At 43.3% G+C, this 21931-nt stretch overlaps 1 protein-coding gene across 1 annotated transcript in view; it reads left to right on the top strand.

The window, feature by feature from the left end:
• The window catches only part of CACNA1C (calcium voltage-gated channel subunit alpha1 C), a 2189932-nt gene that overhangs the window by 2135556 nt on the left and 32445 nt on the right, over nucleotides 1-21931 (top strand). Inside the window, exon 48 of the mRNA XM_085652198.1 lies at nucleotides 10391-10711. Coding sequence (XP_085508324.1) covers nucleotides 10391-10711 — 321 coding nt within the window. The remainder of the gene's footprint in view (nucleotides 1-10390; nucleotides 10712-21931) is intronic.

Raw genomic sequence — 21931 nt, 5'->3', positions numbered from 1 at the left:
CGGCACAGGAAGCAGTCATAACGTGTACATGCCGGTTTGCCAATTTCGGCCGAACAATAAACAAACAGAAGTCTTCTCTCCGTCCGTCAAGGACAGCCAGATTTCTGGGCGGCATTCTAAGCAATTCCGTAAACAAGGCTTTCCAGACCTTGGAGAGGCAAGAGAAGCTAATGTCCATGGCTTCCCGCTTGTTAAAAAGAAGGTCACTTTCAGTTCGCCTCTTCAAGTCCCTTATGGGTTCCATCTCCTCATGCATACTCCTCACTACAGATTAAGAATGCGTTCACTCCAAGAGGAGCTAGACTTACAATGGCTCCAGACCGATGGGTCCTTCGACAACAAGGTCTATCTTTAAAGCTAGCCCCGGCGCCACACGTAATAACTACGGATGCCTCTCTCAAAGGCGGGGGATTGGTGTTACAAGATCTTCATGTAAGCGGCCGGTGGCAGCCTCAACATAGTCTGTTGCATATCAATCTGCTGGAGCTTACAGCGATTCACCTAGCCTTGCAAGCCTTTCTTCTACGAATATAACGGTCGACAGTTCTTATAAGAACGGACAACACGACAGCCATGAATTATATAAACAAGGAAGAAGGCACCAGATCGTGACGGTTGTCGCAGGAAGCCCAATTGATCTGGGAGTGATCAAATCAACAAGAAATATCACTCCAGGGGGAGCATCTTCCAGGTGTCCTCAACACGGACACTCTCAACAGGCTGAAGTTTGTCAGCCACGAGTGGGAACTGGTTGACTGCACTCTTCAGAAGGTTTTTTTCACAGATGGGGCACACCTTCCATCGATCTCTTTGCCACTCCGGAGAACAAGAAAGGCCGGTTCTATGCAAGCAGGATTCACCATCCGGGATCCTTTGGGAATACGTTTTCGATGGCCTGGTCAGGCGCATTTGTTTATGCTTTTCCTCCTATTCCTTTGATCCCCAGGCTTCTCAGGAAGCTCAGAGCAGAACCGTGCAGGATGATTCTGAAAGCCCTGCGTGGCCCTGATAGTGTTGGTTTACAGACCTTCACCTTCTCTCCCGAGACCTTCCTCGGCCTTTGCAGCTGATTCCTTCACTGCTGACGATGTCCCAGGGCCAAGTCTGTCATCCGGATCCTCAATCTCTTCGGCTCTCGGCATGGCTCTGGAGCAGCGAGAATTTCTGGGTCTGAATCTCTAAGCAGAATGTAAACAGATACTTTCTCCGGCAAGAGCCCCAAGTACTAATAAGACTTACAGATTGAGATGGAAGCGTTTCGATATCTGGTGTCAACGCAATGGTCTCCAGCCACATGAGGTTCTTTTATACTTTCTATCATTAGCAAAATTGGGGCTAGCTCACTATTCTATCAAAGTGCATCTGGCTGCAATTTCTCGCTTTAGCCTCACGTCTTCAGGCCTTTCCTTTTGGTCTGTAAGGATAGTTAAACAGTTTCTCAAAGGACTTTTCAGAGTTTTCCCTCCGGTCAAGCCTTCTCCTCCTCCTTTTTGGCATCTGAACTTGGTTCTTGCCGAGCTTATGAAGCCTCCTTTCGAGCCTGTTCACAAAGCAGAATTGACATTCCTCTCCTAGAAGGTAGCGCTTCTTCTGGCTTTTACTTCTGCGAGGCGTGTGGGAGAGATGCAGGCTCTCACCATTCAGGAACTCTTCTGTAGTTCAAAACAGGAACATTGGTTCTACGTACTAACTCAAAATTCATTCCTAAAGTTCCTTCGGGCTTTCATTTGAATAGACCTGTGATTCTTAAGACTGATTTCCCGCAATCGGCTACACCAGCAGAGGAAGCATTTCACTCTCTGGACATTCAGAGGTGCTTAAAATTCTATCTTCAAGGAACTAAAGACTTCAGGAAGTCTTCTCAAATATTTGTGTCTTTTAGGGATCCTTGTAAAGCGTTTCCCCTTTTCCAAGCAGTGGATCGCTCGTTATATCACCGATGATATCCAATATTGTCACAAGGCAGCAGGCAAACCCCAGGAGGGCGATGTCTTCTTCTACAGCTCTCTTTGCTAGTGTTCCTATCCGGGAGATCTGCCGTGCAGCGACCTGGAGTAGTACACATACGTTTACAAAGCATTACTGCTTGGATTCTGTGACGCAGAGTGACACAGCAGTCGGCCAAGCAGTCCTGAGGAACCTCTTTCACTAGTGGTGAGCTTTCCCTTTCATCCCTCCTTCCATGTTACTGTTTTATCAGCTCTAGCACATTTTTTAACCTTATGTATTATGTATTTATGTTTCTGAAATTTCTAAGTATGTTGTTGACCATTGACAATGTCTTAATGATTTGTTTACTATGGCTTTGTTCCTAGTTTGATATTGGTAATGGTTCCAAAAGATGTGCTGATAACTGCTAGCTACTCTGATACAAGCTATGGGAATCTATGAAAGTTCCAATACTGGAGTAAGAAAACAAGTTACTTACCTGTAACTTTGGTTCTCCAGTATTGGTAACTTTCATAGATTTTCATGCGCCCACCCTCCTCCCCTGGGAAAGCTCAGCCTTCAGTATGTTTTGTTATACTGTTACACAACGGCTACGAAAATCTGAGACTCTGAGGTTCTCTCAGGAGGGTTCTTTGGGGTGAGGCTATTCTAATTGGTTGTTGCTTTATTTTGGTCTCTTTTACAAAAAGAGGTGGATATGCTACAAAATGTGATGAGGCCTAGGCCTTTTCATCTTTTTTGTACCTACTGCTATGTTATTTTCATTTACCGAGACTCCCATTCCGACGACGGGGAATGATACAAGCTATGGGAATCTATGAAAGTTACCCATACTGGAGAACCAAAGTTACAGGTAAGTAACTTGTTGTCATCCTTTTCAATTCTATTAAATCAGGTTTCTCCCTCAACTCTGCTCCACCTCATATTATCAACAAGGGCTCATTCATTGACCAATCTTATTTTTATCATGTGATCTGATTTTTTCTTTTCTGTATTTGTTTTGTTTCAAAACTCAATAAAAAATATTTACAAATAAAAAATAAATCTTATTTTTATGAAGTTACTCAATCTCTTGATCTCATCAGCAAAGGTCCACCAATTTTGGTAACATGCAGTATTTATTCAACTCTTGGTAAAAAGTCCTTGGATCGTTCCAAAACCTATTTCCCTTCTTTCTGTTCCATCAAAAGCTTTAGGTAACCACATTAATGGCCTGCTATCTCGGTATATGGAATCTCGTAAGTTACTCCATTCTTTTCAGTTAGGTTTTTGTCCACTCCACAGTATGGAGTCTGTTCACCTAGCAGTTATTGAGGAGTTCATATGAATACCCGATCAAGGTGGCTCTGCGGCAAATATTTGCTTAACCCAAGTACCGCTTTTTACATGGTATGCCGCAACTCACTGTTACAAAGACTTCTGGATTGCGGTATTTGCAGTAAGGCCCTGGAGTGGTATGCTTTATTTTTGGAGTGCTGCTCCTTTCAAGTCTCTTTTATTCCTTACCTTTCTACCACTCATTCAATGCCTTTCAGTGTTCCCCATGGTTTGTCATTAAGCCCTACACTTTTTAACATTTACAGCCACCATTTGGCTGACAATGTAGAAGATTTGGTCTTATCCTGGTATTCGATGCAGATGATACCCAGTTGGTGACTTTACTCACGGCTCAGGCAACAGCTCATTTAAATTGAGAACTAGTTTATTGGCAGTGGCAGATTGAATGGCTCTCAACTGCTTCAGACTTCAAAGTGGAAAAACCGAAGTGATGGTGGTGGGGAATCAGCCCAGCCTCTGGTCACCTTTTTGGTGGCCAGATAAGCCAGGTCCTTTTCCAATCCCGAAACCTACAGTGAAAAATCTGGGGGTTTGGCTTGACCACAATTTGACTCTGGAACATCACATAAAGAACCTGACTGCATGCTGTTTTGGAGTGTGGAAGGTGCCTCTAGAAAGAACCATCATCGAGGCCATCTTAATGTCATGTCTGGATTACCCCAATGATCTGTATCTGGGCATCTCTCAGACTCGGTGGTGGTGGCTGCAAATAATACAAAACACAGCGGCTTGCTTACTGCTGCACATTCCCAAACATCATTCCATCTCTGCCCATTCGATTGATTTACATTGTCTCCCAATTACAATGCGGTTTAAATTCCAATCTGTTTGCTCTACCTTTCACGCCTTTGCCAATATGGGTCCCCACTATCTGCCACACCTCATCCAGCTCTTTACTCGCTCTAGGGTACTTAAAAAATTAGAAGAGCCAGACAGGGTGGCCATTCCTTCCGTAGCTGGCCTCTAAACTCTCTAATACTTTAGTTCTCTGGCTGCGCCAGAATCCTTGTGAGGTGATCTTTAGGAAGCAACTGAAGACATGTTTATTTTAATACAGGTCGCTTGCTTACTGTCTCTTGAGTTTTTATTGTCACCAGTTCTCTATCACTGGGATGCTCTATTAGGGCAGCCATGTGCTTTAAAAATCCTAAAGTTAAACATTTTAGTCCAAAGTGGATTAATTGTTCTGAATTGTGGAATTGAACAAGGAATATAGAACCCCACCCAAAGTTAGCTAACAAAAATTGTCTAGTCTTAAACAAATGTTGATCTTTTGAAATTAAATGTGTGACTTATTTAGGAATATTTGAACAAAGGAAGAGATAAAGTGAACCATATGTTTTATCTCTTAACCTAACTTATTTATAGATTTGTAATATTCCATTTTATTAGTCAAAATTGAGTAAATGGTTGGAAGTTTATGATGGTCCTGCCTTACATGACAAAGGGATTGAATAATTTTAGGAAAAACGTTTTTGAATCACGGTTGAGACCCAAAGATGAAAGGTAAAGCACCTTTGTTTGCAAACATTAGTCACATACTTATCAATAAGAAATTTGCAACATGGGCCGATTGTGCCATCTCAGAATGGCAGTTCTAGTAGAGATATTAACGGTTTTGTTATGAATGAATGAATACACATTTATATAGCGCATGGCTACCCGAGGGCATCCCAGCGCTTCATGTGGCACCTTAGTAAACTAAGAACAGATCACGGAAAAAGAAAGGTTTTAAGCTGTTTCCTAAAATTAAGATGATTTGATTCCAAACGTATATGTTCGGGTAGCCAGTCCCAGAACCTGGCTGCATTATATGAAAACCACCGACCTCCAGTTCGTGAGCGCTTGATCATGGGAACTGCGAGTAAACGTTTATTGTCGGATCTTAAAGTCCTATTGGGGCGGTATAGTTGCACCATAGAATGAATCAATGGGGAGCCTTTGCCAGAAATAACTTTATGGACAATGCACATTGCCTTGAATCTAATTCTTTTCTGGATGGGAAGCCAGTGCAGAATAGTGAAGGCAGGTTTGGCCGAACTACGTTTGGGAATGTTCATTAATAGGCGGGCTGTACAGTTCTGAACAATTTGCAGCCTCTTAGTGGTGCCCTGTGGCGCTCCCAGATAGACTGCATTCGCATAATCCAGCCGAGAGAGTATCAGAGCCTGAACTAATAATCGTCTAGCGACAAAAGGAAGGAGGGGGAGAATCTTCCTTATCATCCTGAAGAGTCCATAGCACCTTTTTTTTCCTCTTAAAACCTAGTTTCGCTCTACAACTTCGTCCAGTAAGCTTGATAAACTCTTGCTTACAAGCCAAATTTATACGCTAGAATAATGGAATCTAAACTATGTTTCTAATGAATAATGAACCTCTGAATCTTCTCTTCCAGATTGCCATATCACCTAGGAGTTAAGCAGAAAAACCTGTGCTAATATCCAGAATATTTGCAGTAGGTTACTTAATGATGGGCTGCAGAAGGCACTGCAAAGCACGATTGCACAAATTCTGACCATTTTATTAATTGTTTTTCTTATAAGAGATCTTCCTTAGAATATCACAAAATTACCATCAGTATAATCTGTGGAGAAGTTCCACAGGGTGCACCCAGCAGGAGGCTCCTCACTGACAATAGAAGTAGGAAAGATTTTTCGGATTGGTGGGCAAAATGTATATTTGCTGAACGTGACTACAAATGTTTCCACAGCCAGTATGAGAATGGATTTAAAACACGGGGAACCCTTTATTAATGGAAAATGATTTGCTCATTTATGTGACGCATCCTGTATTATGTATGAGAAGGACTTTCATCAACCAGCTTGGAGGGAACTTTTTAAAATGGAGAATAGATTTGCAACCTCAAGAAAACATTTTTGTCAGTCGCTCAATATTTAACAGGAGATGAGGTAACATGTAGTTTGCATCACATACTTGCAGTGATATGTTATACTGCTGCCTTTAGTTACCATAAAGCTGGTAATAGAAACATGTATTCGCCTATTTTGATGAACTCTGTCAAATGTCAGACCAGATGACTGTAGCTCTCTGGACCTTAGATTCCACCTAAGTAGTTTTCAGGCACTAAAGCTCATGTCAAGATACGCTGCCCTACTGACACAAACCCATGTTTCTGGAACATATTCTTACCTTTTTAAGAGTGTCTCTGACCTTTTATTATACTTATACATTACTACGGGCCGGATGTACGACCCGTTTTTGCATGCGCAAACTGGTTTGCGAACCCGTTTGCACATGCAAAAACATATTGGGCTATGTACATAGCCTATTTAGCAAGTCTCAATTTTTTTACGACTAGCTAAATAGGTTTTGCGACTCGCTATTTGGAAGGGGTGTTCCCTTCCAAATAGCGAGTCTCAAAACAATGTACTGTTTTGCGACCGCAATGCGGTCGCAAAACACTCGCAATTACCACCTACTTCAAGTAGGTGGTAATGCATTTACAAAAGGAAAGGGGGAAAGGGGTTCCCAGGGGACCCCTACCCCTTTGCAAATGCATGCAAAATAATTTTTTAAGGGCAGATATTTCATTTAGTGCCTCGCAATTTGCGACTCACAGTGTCTCACAAATTGCGAGCCGCTAAATGAAAAGGTCGTACATCTGGCCCTACGAGCCCGATTTATGTTACCTCCCAGCCAACATAATGGTTTACCCACCCGATTTTAATTTGGGCAGACCATACTTTGACCATGGCGAAGATAGCTCCTTATATATCACACGTGGCCCACTTCTGAGTGGGTCGGTGGGAGCAACTTTATGCCCTTAACAATAGCGTATCCAAAAAACGCAAGCAGGCCCTTAAATCATCAAGTCCACTTTTTGTGGTCGCGTGCCACCTTATTGTATAGGTGTACTTCCGTTGAGGTAATGTTCAGGCTACTACTGGATTCCAAAATTATTGGACCAGCACCGTAGTGTGTTAAAAAATGTACAGGATGGCTTCACACACCTCCCAGGTGTCAGGCTTCATCATCGTCCATCCCATGTTCACCCAAGAATCCTCTAATGGCGAACGATCCCGTATTATGGACAGTGATATCACTATTAGTAGGAAACTAAAGTGAAGAAAAAAAAGGAAAAGAGTGGGGTTTTAAGTAAACATCCCTACCACTTGCCGGTAAATTCTGCAATCTTTATTCATTAGTGATGGAGGGATGATTACAAGCACGAAATCTAGGGCAATAATAGCCCTGCTATGGTGCTCATTATCCGCTAGGTCGTCATGTTTCAGCCCTGCAATGGCCCCGTTCGGAGCCTGGGCTTTCAGGTCGTCTGAGGTTTGGCTGTATGTCTGTCCACCTAATTTGGATGGCCAAGCATGTAGCAGTTTTTTTTAATGGCCGTTACCGCCAGGAAAAACCTGTCAGTAAGGTAAGTAACAGAAAAGTGATCAATGTCCCTTCGCCATGGGAGACACTCCCATGACGAGGGGGCATTTTTTTATTTTCAAAACGAAAAGCCCACTTTTGGATTTTCATGTTAATGGAGCCGTCCGTGACGGAGGTTCCTGTCAATGCTTGAATGTCTGTTAGGCCAGCAGACCTCTCAAAATTTGGCCTGCGGCACGTTTGTCAAGGAGCTGAAGTAATTACTCCGTTGCCCTGGTGGAAAAAACACTAAAATATAAATTGGGCCCTTAATTATTGTTTTTTAATCTTTAAAGACGAGTTCCAAAAAGCCTCACAATACCCAGTGTCTGACTAATTTCATCCTTTTTTTTGTGAAAATATTTTATTGAGGTTTTCCAACCGTCAAACCAATAAGCCAATGTTGCTTACAATAGTATCCTATATAAGACCCAGTCATCAATACACAGATCAGGAGAAACCAGATCGTCAACATTTGCTACCCTAACTCCCCCCCTACCACCCTCTCTACCCCCTCCTCCCCTCTGTCAGCGTGCCCGCCTCCAACCCCTGTAAATTGAGACATTAAGCACCCCGAGGTCCGACACAGCCCAGCTCTAAGCAACGGAAAAGACATCAGGAATAATCTCAAAGGACCTGAGGCTCCATGTCCCCCGCCATATACTCTTCATGCTCCCGCCCTGACCACCCACGTGCACCTCAATACTTTGTGCAGACACAGACCCCTCCCAACTCCGCTGAAGGGGCCTCATTCGATGCAGTCTCCCCCGCGGTCCCAGAGGGCCCTGCCCCGGGTCCCAGACCCCGGCCAATGTCTACAGGATCCCCGTCCTCCTCATCCAACTGCTCCAAAGCGCGAAGCCCCTCCACTAGCGCTCTCCATGCCCTAGCCGCATCCAGCGCCTTATCATTAGCCACCCGCTGGGCCAGCTGCAGCCGAAGCGTCCCTTCGCTCCCTGCCCAAGACAAGAAACTCGCCTTCCACCTCCAAAAGCTCGGCCCGGCCTGTGCCTTCCAGTGCATGGTGAGCTCCCTCTTCGCCATTTTCAAACCCAGATCATAGAATTTGCTCGTGATTTTAGTACGAGGAGTGTGCGGAAACCAAAGCAGGAGGCAAGTCCCCACCTCCACATCCAGCTCACGCTCAGTCACTCGATTCAGACACGCCACCACATCCGTCCAGTAAGAGCCCAATCCCCGACAGGACCAAAACATATGGCCAAAATCAGCCCTGTCCGCCTTGCACCGGGGGCATGAGGAGTGGGAACCTCCAAAGTACCGCAAAATTTTTACCGGAGTTAAGTAAGCCCTGTGAAGAGTGAAGAATTGAACCAATCCAGGTCCGTCGCAGCAGCTGGGGCCAAGTCGTCTCAGGAATGGGCCTACCAAGATCACCCTCCCATTTACCCCGCAAGGCATCCAAGGGCGGAAGCTTCTCCGTAGATAAACGCCTATAGAGACAAGTGATGGCCCTGACCGTACCCGCCGCCATAGTGATATATTGGCACCCCAAAGAGGTCATGGGCTCCGACAGGCCCATCTTCCAGTGCTTCTGAATCCCCGACACCAAGGCGGCGTGTAAAAGATAATCCCCCCTTGGTAAATCATAAGCCTCCTGTAAATCCTGGAAAGGTAGCAAGACACCCTCCCTGTATAAATCCCCGATCATATGAACCCCACATTCTTCCCAACCAGCCAACGCCGACCAATCCCCACCATGCGGGAGGGCCGTGCACATGCCCAGAGGAACTTCCGGAGCGTATGGGACCACGAAGCCTGCCCGTCTCTGACTGCGAAGCCAGCACAGCCGGAGGGTGCGCTCCTCGAGGGTAAGCTGGTCCAACCTGAGCCGCTGCTGGAGCACAATAAAGGACAACACGTGACGAGGGATGACCCTACCCTGGGGGCCATCAGGACCTCTAAACTCACGCGCCACGGCCTGTGTAAGCCATTGCAGCTGGGCCGCCAAATAGTACCATTCAAAATCTGGGGCTGCCAGCCCCCCCTCCTCTCGGGGTCTCATCAGCGTGGCCAGAGCCACCCGCCGTCTGCCCGTCCCCCAAATAAACCCTGTCATCAAAGTCCGCAGCATCTTAAAAAAGGGGGCCGGGATCCATATCGGCAAAGTACGAAAAAAGTAAAGCAATCGTGGCAGCGCTATCATGACTAATTTCATCCTTATACTTATAAATAAAGAAGTGGACAAAATAAAGTGAATGCTGTAAAATGTACCCCTTGCCATGCAACACGTAGCATAATATGGTGTGGACTCGACACAGGTTTTTTTGATGGTTTTGGCTTAGTGGCAGTCACTCCCCGTCACTGCTTGTCACCTCTAGATATCCCCCACTAAGGCAAAGCCCAAGCAGTCTCAGCGTTGTCTACGGCAAGTGACACTGGTCCAGACTAGTCTAACATGAAGACCAAACGTTTGGCACACCTAGTCTCTGAGATGTGTTATGCTGTAATTATTAGTTTTTGTGTGTTGCACATTCTCTCTTCAACACCAATGATTCACATCATTGAAATAAATAAAACAGCCCTCCCTGGCTGCTGTGTTTTTTAAGCTCCAAGGTAAAACAAAACTTTGCTTGCATTGCTGTTCTTACGAGTGAACTTGCGGGTGGTTTCAGAAAGCACTGTAAAGTACTGTGTCATACTTCAGAGTTTGCTTATTCACAAGGTGCCTCTCTCCTGTCTTCTGTGTATGCAGGCATTAGCGGTAGCAGGACTGAGTCCCCTGCTACGGAGAAGCCATTCTCCGACAATGTTCTCCCGGTTGTGCTCCACACCACCGGCCACGCCGTGTAACCGTGGCTGGCCACAGCCGTCTATTCCAACGCTGCGGCTTGATGGGGTGGAGTCCAGTGAAAAGCTCAACAACAGCTTCCCATCCATAAACTGCAGCTCCTGGTATTCCGACAGCACGCACTGCCACACTCGGAGAACTAGGCCGCTGTCCCTCACAGTCCCCAGCCAAGCTCAAGAGAGTGGGCGACAGTTCCATGGTAGTGCTGGCAGCCTCGTTGAAGCGGTAAGAGATCTCAACTATGTGTTTTTTCATTGGTGTTTTTGCCCTTTGCCCTGTACTTGACTATTTAACAACATAACCATTAATACCACACCACAAACAGTATTGCGTGGTATGACACAATATGGTTCAGTTCTCAGGTTTTATTCAGCCATGTGATTGTGCGCCTTTTCTTCTAGGAGCATTCTATTGACAAAGACCTGTGCACACATGTGTAATATAGTAGGGTTTTCTTCCTTCCAGGTATCAGTCTATATCTCATATGGCAAACTAATTATTTAATTGACTCATATTTAGCAACCCAAAATCTATATGCAGTGCTCCCCCTGCAGATAAGAGTTACTCTGACAGGGTTGTCCAACTCCTTACACTGAATGAGCATAATTCGTGGCAGGGAGGAGTGAGAGAAACCTGCCGGTTTTGGGTATCTTTCATAGATTCACATGCCTGAATCATTTCCATCGTCGAGATGGGAGACCCACAGTAACATAATCGAGCAGTATTTGTATAATGCCATAGGTTATAACGGTCCTGAGCCATGTTTTACATCGCCTATGTCCTATTTTAAAAAACTAAATATTGAATGCAGCCAATCAGCTGCTAGCACCCTCTAGAACTTTCCTAGCAGAGGCAGTTTCCCTCATATTTTTACTGCACGTCGTGTGTGAAGAAAGTCTCCCTGAGTTCGACTCAGTTTCTTTCTGGAATTTTCCTAAAGGTTGATCTTTTCAACATGTCAGATAAGAAAGGCCTCTTCCACCCATGTAAGACATGTGGCAGGGAGTGAGTCCATGTGGATGATCCACATAAAGACTTTATTTACTGCCTCCATCCTTCTCATGAGGTAAGACAATGCAAGATCTGTCTGACCTTTTCTTCTAAAACTCTGAGGGATAGAGAGGGGAGTCTGCTTTTGTAGCTCCAGTCCACCACGCAAAAGATGTCTTTTGAAGAAGACAGTGATAGCTCATCCAGACCGCACAAAAGATCCAGGTTGCAAGATCATAGGTGAGGGCAGGAAACACCTCAAACCATCCCAGGAGAGCAAAAGCCATAGAAAGAAGCAACACCATAAAGTCTCCTCAGAGCCTACAACATCCGTACCCACCTCTCCTGTGGGAAAGGAGAAGGAATGTCCTAGAGCCGCATTTACAGATACGATAAGAAAAAAAGACACAAAATCATCATCGACGACGTCAACTCCTGGACCGTCGACGACGACAAGAACCGCAGTCACGTCGTCAGCTCCGTCGATGGTAGGAATGATGACAGCGATGGCTATTTCAGGACCCATACCATCGACGAGAGTATCATTGTCGACATCTATTCAGTCCACATCCTCGTTGACGAAGACTTCGTCGATGAAGAAGGCGCCATTAATGAGCGCCCCGTCGACAAGCTCCCCATCGACATGCGTCCCGTCGGCCACCCTGTCATCGACGAGCCACAACCGACAACACCATCGACGCCTACATCATTGATGGTAACAACAGCAACAACAGCACCGTCGATGAAGAATATTCCCTCTTCAAGGTCATTGGTACCGTCAACACCACGGTCGACGACGGTCATTGTTACCCGGGTAACGAAGACCTTTCCCCACCCGAATGTTTAATCCTTTGCAAAGATCTCCCAGTTACCTCCCTCACACTTATTAGACTTCCAACAGTCAGAAGATGAGGAGGAGGATGACAATTGGGCATATGGGGTGGCACATAGCCCATCCGAGTTGCATGTGAAATGGCAGGATGAAGAGGACAATTATGAGGATGAGGAGCAACAGCAATATTACTAGCAATATCTGGTTCCTCCACATCGTTTTCAACCTTATGGTTATCCTCCTAAACCTCGTCTTAGGGTAATTGGGCATTTACCACTGTCTTTAATCCACGACCTTTAAGTCATGTTGGCGGACTACAGGCAGAGATTTCCTCCCCAGGATGTCCAGAGTGAGTCACCGCCACATCAATCACAGCTCCCAACAATGCCAGCCTTATGCCACTCAGCAACATCTACAGTACCGTGCCCTCCAACACAGGCTCCTGATGAGGAAAACCCTTCTTCTTCAGAGGAAGAGAGATAAGAAGGAGAGATCCCAGAAAGACATCAGCCTGCGGATCCCTGGGATGACTATATCATTCTACACCCTCTCCTCCGGCACATCATTCACCTGACTCACCTCCAGAAGATGTTGGGGAGTTCCACAACTTGATGGAGAGAGCATCTCTATCTCCCCATGGCTGTTCAGCATACAGATTGCTTTCTGTATGATTCTAAGGAGGAAACCAGGAAATCTATTAGTACGATCCCTATTCTAGATTATATCTGACAAGAGGGAGTAAAGATAATGTAAACACCGGCCACTATAACACCAGTGCTCCCTCGAATATACAAGAAGTACAGGGTCCCTTGAAGATGCACCTTGTTGCCTGATGGGTCACACTAAGCCGAATTCTGTCATTTCGCTGGTGGTGTAGAGGAGATCAAAAATCTGGCTACTCAAATCTCGACTCCTCTGGAAAAGGACGAACGCAAATTGGGCATCATGGGTAAGCGTTTTTGAAACCATGGCTGCTGTTACCATTTGGGCAGCCAACGCTTTGGCTATTATCGGCCGTCATGACCGACAGATGTGGTCGGATATGGCAGCCTTATTGGACCTCATCCCTGAAGACTGGAAATAAAAGGCAAGGAAAATCCTTGTAGAGGGTGAAAGAGCGTCCTTGGAGACCATTGACTTTGCTGTGGATATAGCTAACACAGGTTTCCGACAACTGGCTAACGCAGCAGTGTTGAGACGCCATGGGTGGTTAAAGGCCACCAATTTCAGGCCAGAAGTTCAAACAGAAATCTTGGACATTGGCGTTCGATGGAGATTCTTTATTTGGCAAACCTATTGATAATTCGCGGACACTGACACAGCAAAATCATTAACCAGCCTCCAATATAGAAAAATGCCCTTCAGGGAAACAAAAGGACACCATCTGAGGTGCGGGGCAATGGAAGGAAGCAATGAGCAACACCGGGTACCAGCTCCCCCCCTTCATCCTTCCCATGGGTGTGAAGATTTGCAGTTTTTACCAACATTGGGAGAGCATAACATCAGACCAGTGGGTGTTGGATCTAATTACCTTTGGTCATACTCTGGAGTTTACAAGCAAGCGTCGGACTACTCCACCCAAGGGAGCCCCTCCCCCTCATCTTCACTTATTGCACAAGGAAGTAAAGATCATGCTCTCAAAAGGTGCAACTGAGGAAGTTTCACCTCTGCAAAGGGGTCAGGGTTTCTATTCCTGTATTTTTTTCTTAATAATGAAGAAATCAGGGAATGGAGACCAATACAGGATCTCAAGAGCCTCAACAAGTACCTGAAAAAACAAACGTTCAGGATGGTAACTTTAGCCAAGATCCTGCGTCGCCTCAACACAGGAGACTTTCTTACCTCACCCGATCTAGAAAACACATACTTCCACATCCCCATCCATCAGAAACACTGAAAATTCCTCAGGTTTACGGTAGGTGGTACCCACTACCAATTAAAGGTTCTTCTATTCGGCCTAAAGACCGCACCCAGAATCTTTACAAAATGCCTTGCACCATTGGCCGCGGCCCTACATTCTCACGGTCACCAAGTATTCCCCTACTTGGCCAATTGGCTACTGAAGGCACCAACAGCAGATCAAGCGGCCAGAACCACAGATGCTTGTCTCCAGCTATTCAACAGACTAAGGCTGACAGTGGACATCAAAAAGTCTTCTCTTCCCAGTCAAATAGCACAATTTCTCGTAGTCAGGTTGGACATGATCAAATGCAAGGCCTTCCTATCGGACGAGTGACAGGCACGTCTACAGCAGCTTGTTATGACTATCTCAAGAAGAAAGTCTATTTCAGTGAGAGGTACAAGTCACGCCTAGGGATGTGTTCATCAATCAACCTAGTACCTTTAGCCAGGCTCAAAATGGCACCTCTGCAAGAAGAGCGTCACAAACAGTGGCTACAAACGTCGGGATCCTTCAAAGGCACCATCCTTATAGCCCCGACTATGAAAGCGGCAATGCGAGGGTGGTATCACAGTCCACATCTTTCCAAGGGCCTCCCTTACTCACAAGAAGTACCAGACTACATAATGACAACGGATGCCTCCATGGAAGGCTTGGGAGGTCATTTACAGGATCTCCAAATCCAGGGCAAATGGTCCAATTCTCAAAAACAATGTCATATAAACAGCCTGGAGCTGAAGACTATATTCTTCTCTTTAAAGGCCTTTCTACCGAGAATAGCAGGCTCCTCCGTGCTGGTCCACATAAACAAACAGGGTGGAACTAATTCTCTCACGCTGTCTTAAGAAGTGCAAGAACTATGGAGCTGTCAACATAGCATGGGATTTCTCTCAGGGCCAAGCATGTTCCAGGCCTTCACAACATGCTAGCATATGCTCTCAGCAGAGCTACAGACAATTGCGACTAGCAAAAAGTGTACAATAATCACAACATATGCTTCTAGGACAACATCATGATAATTCTTCAGGAAACATTTTACATCATCATCAAGAAATAACTTTGTCCATATCAGTAATTTCTTTCTTATCAAAAATCTTTTTATTTTCATTATATTTTATTTTTTTCAGGTATCAAAAAAACTATTTACTTTCTATAAAAAAACATCAAGTCTGAAATACATATATGTTATTTGATCATATGTTCATGAACAGGATAATGCGAATAAATGTTATAATTGATTAAACAGTTTGTAACAGTATATATTTATTAACAATAAGAAGGTCCAGGTGGTTCATGGACAGAAGGGAAGGCTGGCAGCAGATGGAAACGACGCGCGTTTCGGCTTCATCAAGGGACCGTCACAACTTTCTCTGTATCGAATATATAATAAAGTATAATTTCAGACTCTATGTGTACATATTTTGATTATATGTCCTAGATTAATGTCAATTCTATTTAGTTCATTTCATTACTCAATCAATTTAGTTATTATTGTTCAGTATCACGTGGAAGGACTAATCCAAAGAAGGTGAGATGCATATAATGAGAGTTTGTGAATTTAAAACCATATTCTGAGAATAGAATATGTGTACTAAAATCTGTGTATATACATAATAGTGGTGTAAAGACACCTCCCTGTGAAAAACATGCATAAAAAGTGCTTTAATTTTTTTGGGGTAGTGATGCATGCAATGCCCATAATGTGAAGAGAAGAAAAGATAAATTAAAGAAACATGATTAAAAACGTTATAATCACCTATTTCTAACTTAGTATCTGAATTCTCAAAAGATAGTTTTATCTTTGGAAGTTCCTGTTGATTCACTCTGGAACTTTAACTAAGTCAGGAACACAATATGTAATAGGAATTGTTGTTAAATATGTCCAATCCATAAATAAACGTTTTTAGGAATAGCTTTGGGGCAATCCCAATTACTCATTCTATACCTTTTATTTAGATGGCAGGACAATTGAGAGGAGAAGATATTTAGTCCACTCATCTTACTTCAGCATATCAGAGGTCAATTTATTTTATTCATGCCTATGGATATATTTATACAAAGGGTATCAGTTGTATGAATTCATAGCCCAGCATCGTACCTTTAAATTGACAAATAAAGAGCCATGTATGTGCGGCTACTATAGTGCTCTTTTGTTTATTGGATGTAGCAAATACTTATATTTCTATACCTGTATTTTGTACAGGATCCCAATCTCGTAAAAAGCGGGGTCCTGTCTGCTTTTGATGCACTGTACTCTGTGTGCCGCTGGATGCTAGTGTTCCGAATCCTTATTTTTACGTTCTACTGGGATTTATTCAAGCAACTAAAACAGAAATGTTTAGATGATAAATGCCTAATCATAATGCCATTGTTAATTGAAGAAAATAAAAGTCTCTGAAAGTCTATTTAGGTTTAAGGTTTGTTTACAAGTTATTTAACCTTTATATCTGAAGTCAGACGTTATCTAAACTGATTTCTGAATTCCACACAGAAGGCATCTATTTTTTGTATATCTGATCAAATGGAACAAGAATCTTTATTACTGGTGAACTTAGGATATATTTTCAGTATTCCCAATCGTACATGTGCCCAACATGAAATCATCAGTTATATTATAATTCATAGTATGTTAAAATTACTAGATATCACTCTACAATATAGCTAGTTCGGAGATATTTTTATACCGACTTGGGAGAATACCGACTTGGGGGAGAGAAAGGGCTGGATGCCGCCTTGCAGAAGACTATCACGGAGGGGTCATGATATTTATTCGGTGTACAATTTTAGCTCTGACCATTTTAATGAAGTCCGGTTTATCTCTATTCATTTCAGAATTCCCATTAGAGTAAGGCCCCAAAGCTGCTCCCGTTTTAAAACTTTTACATGTGCAGGGTTCATGTTAGATGTTATTCTCAGAATTTGGCCCCAAAGCTGTTCCCGTATTCAAGCTTTTACATGTGCGGGGTTCATGTTGGATCTTATCTTCAAGTTTGGCACAAAAAATAAACTGTATCTTTTACCAAATCGCATTATGTATTTTTAGTTATCAAATGCGGGCGGTAGATTCTTACCTCTTTCATTGTTGTTCATCAGCCGTCTATGTGTAGATCCAGTCAGGGAAACATGCCATGTAGTAACTTTTATGCTTTTAAAGGCTTGATGCCAGTTAGGAAATTGATGCGCTCGTCACGTAACGTTACGTGGATCGTGTCATCAAAATATAGACATAGAAAATGTATTCAATTAGGTAGCGGTGAAGGAATATATGGCCGCCATCTTAGATTAGTTTATCCATAACATATATGTTATGGACTTGGCCACTATAGGTGATATATCCGCAAGTTGAAGGTTTTGTTTTTTTGTTGAGGTATCCTATTTGTTTTAAGGATTAATTACCCTAGGTTTCCTAGCAAATGTAAAAATGTCACATTGATTCGATATTTTTGGTCCTCTCATGATGATAGGGAAAAAATATAGGTTGATTTAGGTAGATGTTTTGGAACATTCATTAGCGTTATTTTCAAAGTTTGCAAGCCTTAAATGGACAATGCCCATGAACTGACATTACAATTTAAATCCCCGATAGCCTTTATATAGTGCAAGGTGATAGTGTTCTTTAGAAAAGTTTTAAAGAAGACTTTGGTAAATGAGAGGGCTAATCAATTTTGTAATTACTCCATAGTTTTACTTATATCCATATTCCAGATCTTCCTATCTTACATGGTGATTGCCTGAATAGGATTATACATGGCATAGATTAAATGTATATATGTCTTGGGCTTAAATGATCTTGTATTGCTGGAATTACTGTATACATGTAGATCTTCCTGGGCCTTTCATTGGCTATATTTGATAGCATGTTCCCAGGGCATTTCCTGGTTCAAGCCTCTTTTGAAAGTATTTATTATAAAAATCCAGTATATCTCACGGCGTTTTCTAATGGGTTCTGAGACTTGACCTTCTTTAGGTTGAATTTTTTTCTATAATAAACCATTTCATGTCTTCAACTGTGTGGTTTAATTCAGTATAATGTTGAACCATAGGTGCTGTCATGTTTTTTAGCTCGGATTGCTGATTTGTGTTCAGTTATCCGGGTCATTAGGGTGCGTGCTGTCTCGCCTACATAGACTAGCCCGCATGGGCAAATTAAAAGGTATATTAAGCCTTTTGTTTTACAGTTGGTCATACCTTTTGTGACAATAGTATGTCCATTGAATTGCAGGGTGTTGGATTCAATTGCTTGTGGGCAGACTTTGCACATCCCACCTTTGAAATTGCCTTCTACTGGTTGTAGCCCCACAATACTTCTCTGGATTGGTTCTTGTGATGGAGGCATTCGTGACCTTACTACAAGATCTTTAGGATTTTTGTTTTTGCGGTACGCAAATAAAGGTTTTGGAATTTTGTCCTGGTTTTCCTTGTTGGCATTAAGAATATGCCAATTGGCGCAAATTATGCATCGAATTTGTTTGTTTAACATTGAATGTCGTGTGACAAACACTAGTTCTGAGGTGTTCTTGTTGTTTTTGTTATTTAACAGGTGCTGCTTGTCATAAAATCTTGCTCATTTATATGAGTCTCTCACCAGTTTGTTGGGGTAGCCACGTGCCACAAATTTGTCTTTCATTACTGCTGCTTTTTCATCAGTCTTTTAGACTAGTGCAATTGCAGCGTACTCTTAAAAATTGACCAAAAGTTATGCTATTTTTTGGGATGAAGGATGGAAACTGTCATAATGTAATAAAGTATTTTGTGCTGTGGGTTTGGTGTAGAGATCTACTGCTAGCTGTCCATTGGTATTTTTGATGGTAATATCCAGAAATTCTATCTAGATATTGCTGAAAGTAAATGTGAAATGAATATTACAATCACACAATTTAGCCATGCTAAAAACCCAATCAAGATTCATCAGTGTCTGCCCATATAAAGAACATGTCATCCATGAAGCGCAACCACTTTAAGACTGTCTCAAAAAATGGGGCTACTTCATTAAATATGAACATGTTTTCAAATTTGAGTTTATAGATGTTCACAATTGTGGGGGCGCAAGATGCGCCCATACTTACGCCTTGACTTGTTTATATATTTGGCCATTAAATTCAAAAACGTTCTGTTCCAGAACTATTCTTAGACAGTTTATAATAAATGACTCGTCACAATCGATATTTGTGCTTTGGATAAACCATTGCACAGCTTGTAAAGCTCCTAAGATGGGTATGTTACTATATAAACTTTCTATGTCCATGGTAACAAGATATTGCTGTTCCGGGCTAAATGGTGTACCTTCCACCACGTTTATAATATGTCTTGTGTCCTGGACATAAACTGGTGTTTGGTCTATATAGGGACGCTAAATGGCATCTAAGTATTTCGATAGTGGTTCTGTTATTGAACCTATCATAGTCACTCTGGGTTTATATGGGGGATTGGTTTTGCTTTTGTGAATTTTGGGAACTCCGTATAGACTGGCCATTTTAGCACCTCGACATTCATGTAAGCATATTCCTTTTCGCATACGAGTCCATCTCTAAATGCTTTTTTGGTTAAGCGTTGGATTTTCACTTTGATCTTGTTAGTGGGATGGATGTTAACTTTGATGTAAAAGTTGGTATCACTAAGCATTTCCTCCATTTTAGATATATAGACAGGTGTGTCTATAATTGCAATGCCACCTCCATTATCACAACTTTTTATTGTGATCGCAGATGTTCTTTTCAGGTTGAGAAGGGCTTGATGTTCCTCTTTCTTTATATTGTAGGGAGTTCTTTGTACAAATTTAGTGATTGCAGTTAACTTTTGAAACACCACTTCTTCAAATATTATCACTTCAGGTGGTGTTTGTTCTGCAGTAGGGGTAAAAGTAGATTTCAATGATAAGCCTGATCTGTGGCAGTTGGTATCTGTTGGGCAAAGAATGTCTTAAGCCGTATCTTTCTGAAGAAGGTCATCAAATCTCCAAAAAGTTCAAACTTATTTATGCCCGAGTGTGGTACAAACGTTAACCCTTTTGATAATAGTGAGTACGTGGGATCAGCCATATTGAAATTACTCCAATTAAATATTGGTAATTCTGCTACTCTCTCCAGTACTGTGCATTTCGTGTTACTAAGTACTGGTTCTGATTGACTTGTTGATTTCTCCCGTACCGGGGTTGGTACTGGGGCCGCCAATTGCCACTTCTCTGGTAACTCAGCCAATTCCAGCTGGACGGAGTATTCGCACTATCAGAAAAGCCAGCGCTGTACCTGTTTGCAATAGACATCAACACCAAATGCCGGTCCTATGCTAGCAGGTTCCTCCTTCCGGGGTCTCCGGGCAATGCCCTTTCGATACGATGGTCAGGGATATATGCCAACGCCTTCCCCTCCAACCCAATCATTCTCAGTGTACTGACCAAAATGAAGCTGGAGAGATGTCGCCTAACTCTCATTGCATCCAGGTGGCCCAGGCAACATTGGTTTCCTGAACTTCTTCATCTTTCAGAAGCCACATCTATATGTCTGCAGACGTCCTCCTCTCTTCTGACCAGGGATTACAGACAGGTGCGCCATCCGAATCTGGAGCCTCTAAACTTGCATGCCTGGCTCCTGAGTTCCTGGAATTTAGGAGCATGAACATTCCGCAGAAATGTAGAGACATCCTCTCAAAATCTAGATCGGAAAGTACAAATAAAACGTACAAGATGAAATGGAAAAGGTTTTTTGTGCCAACGAAATGACCTGCATCCATTTGTAGTATCTCCACAACAGATTTGACCATATCTCCTTTCTTTGGCAAAATCTGGTTTCGCTTTCGCCTCAGTTAAGGTGCATCTGGCTTCCATCTCTTGCTATAGAAGTGCTTCCAGTGCCACTTCTCTTTGTACCTCAAGCCTGATTAAAAATTTATGCAGGGACTGTTCCGTACTTTTCCTCCAGTGTTGCCCTAACCACAAAGATAAGGCCTGTAGGAGGTGGCTGGCACCCAGGTGCACCAGCATTTGCCTTAGGCAGCCAGCGCCAGCTGTGTGAGTGGATGGCCCTTTGTAGAGTGTAGCAACTGAGCCCTAAACGACAGCAGTGAAGAGGCCTGGCAACCACGCCAGTAGTGATACTTGGGTCAGGCCTGTCAGTGTAACTCACCCATAAGCAACATCAACGACAGGGCTCCAAATGGGAGTCACATTATAAAACCAGGAAGTCTGCAGGAGGGATGCTGAGGAGAGAGTGTCTGCCCACAGGTGACTGGTCACTAGAACTACACCATGCTTGCTGTGACCAGGGGATGTTTAGCAGGCCAACTGTTTGGTTAAGCTAATAGCAGTATGCCACCTCTGACCCCTTATTTGGTCCCCCCCATTCAATCGTCCTTTGTCCAAGGTAGCTTAACTGATTTTAAAACAGATACAACCGTACCAGCAGCAGCGCTCTCCCTTGATGCTGAGAAAGCATTTGGTTATCTCGTCTGGATATTTATGCTGGAAATGTTGAAAGGCACCATGAAAGGTATACTCTTCCAACGAGTGGTTGGACTTTTATACTCTGCACTCAGTGCCCAGATTTGTGTATACAGACTCATTTTTGATCTCACAGCAATAAGCCACAGTACCAGGCAGTGGTGTCTGTTATCACCCGTTTTATTTGTCATAGAAATGGAACCTCTGGTCTGTATGTTAATTGAACTCCATGAACATTGTGGTCTATAGGTTCAAGGCCTACCTCTTATTACATTGTTCTGTGCAGAC

Source organism: Triturus cristatus, chromosome 4_1 (genome assembly GCF_964204655.1).
Source record: "Triturus cristatus chromosome 4_1, aTriCri1.1, whole genome shotgun sequence".
Taxonomy (NCBI): Eukaryota; Metazoa; Chordata; class Amphibia; order Caudata; family Salamandridae; genus Triturus; species Triturus cristatus.
This window is presented reverse-complemented; position numbering and strand designations above follow the sequence as displayed.